At 42.7% G+C, this 8609-nt stretch overlaps 1 protein-coding gene across 1 annotated transcript; it reads right to left on the bottom strand.

Annotated features, from left to right (window-relative positions):
* Window positions 1-231: 231 nt before the first annotated feature.
* ercc4 (excision repair cross-complementation group 4) lies at window positions 232-8260 on the bottom strand. The gene is made up of 10 exons (XM_049563131.1): window positions 7945-8260; window positions 5784-5964; window positions 5287-5482; window positions 4938-5145; window positions 4669-4849; window positions 4429-4560; window positions 4203-4307; window positions 1600-2266; window positions 1394-1506; window positions 232-1254 (listed from the first exon to the last, which is right to left on the bottom strand). Exons 1-10 carry the CDS (start codon window positions 8119-8121, stop codon window positions 515-517), a joined length of 2700 nt encoding a protein of 899 aa, XP_049419088.1. The 5' UTR covers window positions 8122-8260; the 3' UTR covers window positions 232-514.
* Window positions 8261-8609: the final 349 nt, after the last annotated feature.

Below are 8609 nucleotides of genomic sequence, written 5' to 3'. Positions count from 1 at the left end.
TTCTCTGTGTCAGCTTTACCCAGGTCTTTCCTGCAAAAGACATCTTGATCTTAAATACATAAAGTACCATTCATTTTTTGGTATTTGAGCATTTTTTCCACCTCTGACTAACAGTGACTAGAGTATATGGCGCTGCCAGCTTTGTCTTTCTTTTAATTATTTCAAATTCAATCAAAACAATTACAAAACAGTTCTAAAATATTTAAGGACTTTATTATTTTTTGCCACAATATTTAAAAAGATCTCACAAATGTTAAATTTTCAGAATAACCTAGACATTACAATAGAAAAAGCAGTTCATTCTGTACATTAATATAATACACATTTCACTTTTGATGACAAAATCTCGTACTGTACAAATGTAACACATGAATTCTGTCTGCATCGTTCTACAGTAGCACCATTGCCATCTTAACTTTATAATGCAAAACTAATATGTACTTATATACGTAAGTTAGATGAAGGTGAAAGCACACCTCATTAACCCCTCCAGGGGAAATTTGTTAAGTGTCTATCATGTCTGTTTGGCCTTCTGCGCAGGAGCAGGGACGTCGGTGACATTATGCAGAAACTCATACAGCAGCTTAGCGTTGGTAGCATTCTCGAGTATTTCTGCCAGCTTCTCCTGGCTGAATTTGGCTAAATCTGCCAGGCTGTCTGCACTTTTTATAAGTACCCTACAGTTTTTTGTATTGACCCCAGGCATTTTCAATAGGAAGTCATAAGGTCCGGGGTTGTAGAGGTCTGCCGATTCAGCCACTGTGTCTGACTCGGCTGTGACTGCCTGAGCTGCTGCGGCGTCAGGCTCGAGGTGACCTTTCTTCAGTTCCAGGAAGAGCTCAGCTGTGGCGTGTGGGGACGGGCACCAGAGTATACGGAGTCGGGGGAAATGCAAGGTGAGTAAGGTGAGTTTTGAAGAAATGTCATTGGACGATATCTCATGACGGAAATCCGATCGGGCCATTAAGGAAAATGGTTTCGCTGGGTCAAACTCGATGAGAAGCACTGGTTTTCTGTAGTAGCGTGTCATGGAGAGACACTGGGTGTAGAGGCGGCCGCTCTGCAATGAGCCGATCAGATCGCTGACACTCTTGCGCTCCACACATGTGTCCGGGGTGAGGATGTAGTCACCTACTTCTAGGGTGACGGGCTCAATGTCCAGCCCACGACGGTGCAGCAGAGATGGCAGTTCACTGCGGAACTCCCGCATGTCCACAATGACTCGTGAGGGCTCTTTGGGCTGCTCCTGGCCTCCTGATTATTGGACAGGACATGGAAATACAAAATAATGAGACAGTTATTCTAGAAAACTTGGGACACTGTTCAGGAAATTTAAAGAGAACAAAAAACAGAGCAAATTTAAACCTTTAAATAATGAGTTAAATAGACATGCCTGCATTGCAGGTGTTGGTGGTGGCATTGGCGGGGTCTAAGTTTCTAGCAAGGTCCAAATTGGTGTCTTGTCGCCCCTCCCTCTCTTCTGGGATAACCATAGTTGCCTTTTCCCTGCAGAGAAACACACATACAAGCACCAATCAGAAGCTGACAAACATCCACAGATACTCATATGGTACTTGAAGAGAAGGAAATGGTTCTGACCTGATCAGATGTTCAAAGGCCTTCTTTTCCTTCGACAGCGCCGTCAGGTACTTCTGTTCTTCCGTCGAGCCTCCATAGATAAGGAAATACACCCTCAGCATCTTTCCGGGCCGGCTGGCTTTGTAGATCTCCAGCTGGCGGACAAAACTGATTTCAGCGTCGTACAGCACCACGAAGCTGGGCTCCACCTCATGCAGCACTCGCGTCAAGCTGTGCGGGTCAGTGAGGCCTTTAAGTGGGTGAATAACAGTCAGCGGCTCCTTCAGGACACCATAGTAGGCATCTGATGACAAATCCAGCTGCAGCTGTTCTTCCTCCTCTCCATCCTCCCCCATCAGCTCATCCTCATCTCCACTGCTGCCCATCACGGCTGCTTCACCTGTCTCCTCTTTCCCCATCATCTGGGTCAGGGTCAGGGAGGGCCTTTTTTTACTCGTCGTGGACTTTTTTTTCTGTGCAGGCTCCTTCCCCTTGGCTCCTTTTTTAGGCCAGCCGTTGCCCTTCTTCTGTGTGTCGAGTTCAAAGGCAGCAGCTGCAGCTGCCGCAGAGTCACTTTTACCAATTGTGCGGGCATAAAGTCGGTTAAGCATCCAGTCAGAGCCGTGCCTGATGTACTGCTGCAGCTGGGCACATGTCCTGTCATCACTGGCACAGATCAGCACACGACCTGGGGGCAACATGTTCGGCAGTTAGACAGATACACACGCACATGTCAAGGTTAGGTGAGTGTGTGTATCCTTCTGATAACTAATAGTGATGCATTCACGCTGACTCACATGGCGTACTACAGTGGTTCCAAACTTTTTTGTGATACGCTCCTCCCCGGTCCTGCCAGATAAACTCAAGTACCCCTTTACTGACACCTTCATATATCTCAACCATGCCATATAATGAATGTCTGTCAATGGACATATAAAATGAATTTGTATCAACAGTTTGTCCCAAAAAAAAAAACAGAAGCAGAGCCACACTCGCCCTGATCACACAGAAAGCATTTTGCAGCTTGCAAAATGCCATGCACACCACACTGCCTTTTTTTTACCGAATGCCTCTAGTGGGAAAAAAAAAACAAACAAAAAAGCCTGCCGCGCCTTTTTCTTGTTGCCAGGCAACCACCCCATCATGTCCTACAAACAGAGATCTGTGTGGCTACATGACACCCTCGTAAAGAGGGTGGATCATGGGGTGTACCACCAGTTGGTTCAGCAGCTTCGCCTCAATAATGGCTGTTACCAGGTATATTTTAGGATGACTCAGGGGCAGTTTGACCACCTGTTGTCTATTGTCGGGCCGTATAGCTCTGGGTATCCAGCAATCACTACCAACGGTTTCTGCCCCATTTTTTAACAACTGTAAACTTGTTGTCATGACCACAACTCAAGGAGTTCAGAGCACTCCGCCAAAGATGTCAGCAAGGCACCGCAAGCAAAAAGCTTCATTCTCATTAAAAACAATTTCTCAGGCCGCCTCCAGCTGCTGAAACGCTTTCTGTGTGATCAGGGCCTTAATGTTCCATTGTGAGACAAGCCCGTGTCCTCAGAGACTTCCATCAGTTTTAGCTAACTGTTTCAACTTCTCTGATTTACCTTTTTATTTTCAGCAATAATTAGCAGCATAACACAAGTAAGATCAAACAAAAACAACTAAGGATACATTAGGAACAGTGGAAGGTTGAGATTTGGAAGAAGCCAAAGCTCAGAAACCATTTTCAAATCAAAGAGGATTACTACACTGAACCTTAAATAAAATAAAACCTGTTTATGTTTTTTTTTGTGACCTTGGTGCTGGTGAGGATGATTGTCATTTTATGCCCAGTGTATACTGACTTGAGGAAACATTTGTTAGTTATTTAAAAAAAAAAATGAGTTGAGCAACCCCTATTTGTTTTGGTTTTCTGAAGGTATTGTGTTGTGTTGGCTCTTTAGCAAGATTAATAGAAAGCCTAATGCACCGAAACTACGACAGAGAATATTGTATCCACCATAATAAGACCTTTATTGTTATGGAAATGTATTGCTTGGTCATATTTTCTTTTTGAATTTGAAGCACTGGATTTTTATGACTGGTCATATGGCCATCACGGTTGTTGTTGTCCAGTGATTTGGCTTACTGATACAACTAAGTGGAATGCAGCCATCGCTGATCTTAGTAGTTCAACCTTGTTCTGATATGACAAGCAAAAATATCTGCTGAAACAAAGTCCTATCCCATAGTTGGTAAACTCTCCAAATTCGAGGGGACTAGTTCTCCTTCACTGTATGTACTGCACGTATCATATGTAACATATGTTTGATTGTATTGATGAAGTCAGTAGCAGTAAGAGTAGCACAAGGCAGTGGGCCAGGATTAACCAGCACAAGCTAAGGATGACTGGGAAATGCCAGCTTTGTTTAAGATTTAATTCAATTTGCAGACTTAATCTTCTTATATGCTTCACCTATGCAGATTGAGGTCGTTTCAATGGATGACAAAACCACCTTTTGGAAACTAAAAGGTGGTTTCTATTCTGTTAATACAGTCCATTATATGCAAATCCATAGATTAGAGATGACACTGTGAACATGATGGACCCCTGCAGCGCTTTAACAGAACTGAGCTCTGACCTGGTTCATGCTGAGGGCTCCTGTTCTCCTTCTCAATCTCCTGCAGTACCTCAGTCAGAGCCTCCCACTTTGGGCTCTTCTCCAACACCAGCTCCCGCTTCAACTCTGAAACACACACATACACCAACCTTTAGTCATTTTACATCAATACACATACACGCAGATAACGTTGCTGTTATCTGCTCTGAAGAACATGTTGTCAGAGATCAGTTTGTTGGTCAGTTACCTGAAGCAGAGGAGGACTTCTGTTTCTCTGCCTCTGCTCCCACTTTAAGTTTCTTCTTGCTCTCAGGGTAGCGGTACACTCGACCTCTGGCATTCATGAACATGGAGGTGCTGGAGTCGAGGAACAACCACCCTGATGGTCACAACAACAGGCGCGATACAATCAAACATGGATAAAGGTGATTAATCATAAAAAATATGTTTCTTACCCCAAAGTTCTTCCAAGTAAGATCTTGTTTACCTGAGTTGGATCCGAAGATCTTTTGGCTAGAGCGCAGCGACTCCAGCAGATTGAGGAAGGTGACACAGTCGTACTGGGTGAGGTAGAGCAGGAGAACCCTCAGCACTTTCAGGTCCTGGACCAGGGCCTTGGTCTTTGCTCCCAGCTGGTGCCACAAAGGGTCCAGATAATGACGGATGGTCTGGGAATAAAAACAAGCAAATTTTTTATTTCAGAATAAAATTCCACACCCAAGCAGCTTAATCGGTGTCATTAACACAGTGACAGACCTTTTCAAAGGCGTTGCCTAACGTGTTCTCCAGGGAGAGGTCCTCTGCCTCCAGGGTGGGGTTGTAGCGCTTCAGCTCCTTCAGACAGGCGCTCATTATGTCCAGTATGGAGCTCTGGATGGCCCTCATAGCCGGCGTCAATGAAACATGGAGCTCCACAACCTCTGGCTTGTGCCTGTCCAGCGCTGAGTTTACTGATGCTTGAAACCTGTTGAATGAAGCAGGTTAAGAGAGCAAAGGCAAAGAAGAATGAGGGAAGAATGCAGTCTCTATTAAATTACAGATGTGCTTTTCCTGCTGTGGCAGGTCTAAATGTCTGCTGTGAAAAATGTCTTATGTTCTGTCAAACCTGGGCCACAGGTAGAGCTTCTTGACAAAGAGGTTCCTCATCACACGCTCCACCTGGCAGAAACCAGAGGAGAAGGACGTGGCCTTGTCGGTGAAGGCTTTAATGAAGCCGGTCTTGTTCTTCTGTCTGAACAGGCGGAGGATGAAGGCCTCCTGACACGACTCAATGATTTTATGGGCACGATACACCAGGATGCCTGCGGGAGTGATGTGCAAAGATAGTCTGTGCATGTTAGTCTGGGTTTTTGTTTGGCACTTAGACCACACTGAGTGACTGTTAGCACTGAAATGCTCTTAACCAGGCCCAAGCCAACTAATCAAATGTTAAAAGATGTTAGGTGTAAAGGTTTTTGTAATAACTGACATAAAATTGCAGAATACAAATACTAAGTACACAATCAAATGCTCTTCTTTAAGTAAGTGAAACTAATAATTGTTGGTGATGAAATAAAACCACAATACATAATCATTTTAGCCATGATCTGGTAGTCGTCTGACCTGATATGAGGTGAGCAGGGATGCGATCAGTGAGGAAGTCGACCACCAGGATCCGGCTGGTGACGAACAGCACTCCTCCCTCAGTGTAAACATTATAGCGCTCCGTGCTATTGACGTCGCTGGTCACTGTCCTGGGCAGGTGGGTCACACCCTCCGCTCGCAACTGCTCTGTGAAATACTCCTGTGAAGGGAGGACAAGAAAGAAAGAATTTTGTTTTTGTTAGAATTTTGCTCTAGGTACCTTTACACACTGGATGCAGCAAGACATAGCTGTAAAAATCTGAACTTTGATACCCTGGAGTCATGCAAGACTGTCTATATTATTTCTCTGTAAGGTCTCCTTGCTTAGTTCAGCCGGTCCATCATGCAGTAATTGTTTGGAGAATCCTAAAAAGGGTTTTCTGTGAAAAAGGGGCAAGGCATGTGGGACTACAACTACACTTGGTAAATGCATCAAATCAAAATGTTTCAATGCCACAGTGCAACAGGCCACTGGCTGCTCCCCCTACGAGCTGTAACGACTTTGCCCCAAAAATTTATAAAAGAATCGAACACAGGAAGGCAGCCAAAACTTAAGGTACTGAGCGCTGTATTACAGTAGAGTATTTATTAATGACAAATAGGCTATGTGATGCTACATAGTACTGTAGGGCTGCAACTCATGATCAGAATCTGTAGATTATTTTCTGGATTCATTGTTTGGTCTACAATACATCAGAAAACAGTGAGAACAGTTTGTTACAACATACTAGAGCATAAAGTGACCTCATCAAATGTCATGTTTTGTCCAACCAACATTTCAAACCTACATATATTGAATTGACTATAATGTAAGATCAAACAAAGCAGCAAATCCTCACATTTGAGAACCCGGTCACATTTTTGGCATTTTTGTTTGAAAAATTACTAAATGATTAATTGTGCAACAGTCAGAAACATACTATGTGTAGTTTTTTTTTTTTTACCTATTACACTTATTGTTTATTACTCAGTATTACACAAATTGGATAATTGGATGTATTAACGATATGGTTTTTAACTGCAGCACCTTACAGGAGTAGCACTCCTAACTTCATTTTGTTTTTTAATAATACACTGATAATAAAAGGCATTCTGATTCTGATTATCAAAACAGTTCCCAAGTGATTTTCTGTCCATCAAATAATCAATTTATTGACTAACCGTTGCAGCTCTACTGTATAAACCCCATTAAGAGCATGGAAAAGCACAGATATAAATAACAACATTAATGATGGATCCATTACATTAGCTATGTGTCCCAGTAAGTCATAACAGTGAGTGAGCGTGGACACTATCGGACCCCTGAGACTGGCTCAACTGAATGGAATGCAGCCACGAATAATGTTTTTAATTCCATCTGTGCTTTCTCCTGCTTTAACAAATCAAACTAACAAACGTAATTTTATGAGGTGTCTTACAGCTTTTCAAAACAAAGTTACAAAGTGCTTTACCAAAATAAATGGAAAAAAATAGGGATGCACGGTAACATCGGTACATCATCGGTATTGGCCATTATCGGCTTTAAAATAAACTATCAGAATTGCAAATTTTTACAATGAATGAATATTACACATGTTGAAAAGTACTGTATTTCATGTCTCCATCTGCTGGTGGGCCTTTATGATACCAGTATGCATGCTATAATTTCATTACAGAAGAGCCCTAATGAGTACGAAAATTAAGTGGGGAAAAAAGTGGATATATCGATATCTGTATCAGGTACTGGCCAAATGAGTTGTTATATATCGGTATATTGGATATCGGCCAACAAAAAACAATATCATGCTTCTCTAGTAGAAAATGATAAAAACAATTTGAAACAGTTTAAAGGCTATATAACGCTAGGCAAAAGGAGCTAAGAAAGAGTAATATGCGCCAAGTAAAATAAAACAAAATGAAATAAATAAAACGATAGGACTTAGTGATTACGGATTATTTTCAAACAGATATATTTCTGTAAACCACGCTATCTACAAAGCTTCTTTCTTTACATCTCGAGGAACTAAACAGTTTATATTTGTAACGTTATTCATTTTAGACTCCTTGCTGCCACACGTCGCCTGGTTAGCAACGGTCAAGTTATCAGGAGTTTAACACAGACTTGTCAGCTAGCGTCAAGCTAACGCTGTGTGTCCCTCACCTGTTCAGGTGTGGTGGTGTTGAGCAGAAGGACCAGGCTGTCCTGCTCCGAGTAAACCCGCATGAACTGCAGCAGGATGCGGTCTATCCCCATCCCCTCCGCCACGACCAGCAGCCCGTCACTGCCGAACAGACTCAGAAACATCTCAGTCTCAAACTCCAGCAGCGGGCCCGCCATCTTGGAGGCACGCGAGCACTACAACCAACAACTTTTCTTTTACTCCCGGCGATAAAAGTTAGCTATAATTCACAAAAAATCATTGTGAGACAGACACTACAAGTCCACCTGCAGCTGTTAGTCAATGTTTTGAAGTTGCACATCCGGTCACGTGACAGTAAAACAAACGAGAACGTCACAGTTGGCGTGACGTTTAAGACCCGGCGCCACCCAGTGGTGTGGAGGATTACAGCGGGTTAAAGACAGGCATTAAAACTGAAACCTTTCAACTGTTTTATATCTACTGATGTCAAATTCCGCTGTATCAACTTCATTATACTTTTACACAAATTCAGTGGCTGATGGCGTATTCAATATGCAAACAATTCACAATGATTTCAGTGTTTTGTTTTGTTTTTTTGCTTTATTTCTTCGTAAATATCTTCTCCACATTGTCATAAAAATGAAACTCCTCCATGTTGAGAATTTCCTGCATTTTTTGTGAGATT

This window comes from Epinephelus fuscoguttatus, linkage group LG20, assembly GCF_011397635.1.
Source record: "Epinephelus fuscoguttatus linkage group LG20, E.fuscoguttatus.final_Chr_v1".
NCBI lineage: Eukaryota > Metazoa > Chordata > Actinopteri > Perciformes > Serranidae > Epinephelus > Epinephelus fuscoguttatus.
Note: the sequence above shows the minus strand (reverse complement) of the source record. Positions and strands in the feature narration are given on the sequence as shown.

What these genes read in the sequence shown, in the direction of transcription:
- ercc4 (XM_049563131.1), bottom strand. Translation starts at nt 8,121, where the DNA reads ATGGCGGGCCCGCTGCTGGAGTTTGAGACTGAGATGTTTCTGAGTCTG. An exon ending in CCCTGCTCACCTCATATCAG is followed by an intron (nt 5,483 to 5,783) that starts GTCAGACGACTA and finishes TCACTCCCGCAG; the next exon opens with GCATCCTGGTGTATCGTGCC. An exon ending in TAGGCAACGCCTTTGAAAAG is followed by an intron (nt 4,850 to 4,937) that starts GTCTGTCACTGT and finishes TTTTATTCCCAG; the next exon opens with ACCATCCGTCATTATCTGGA.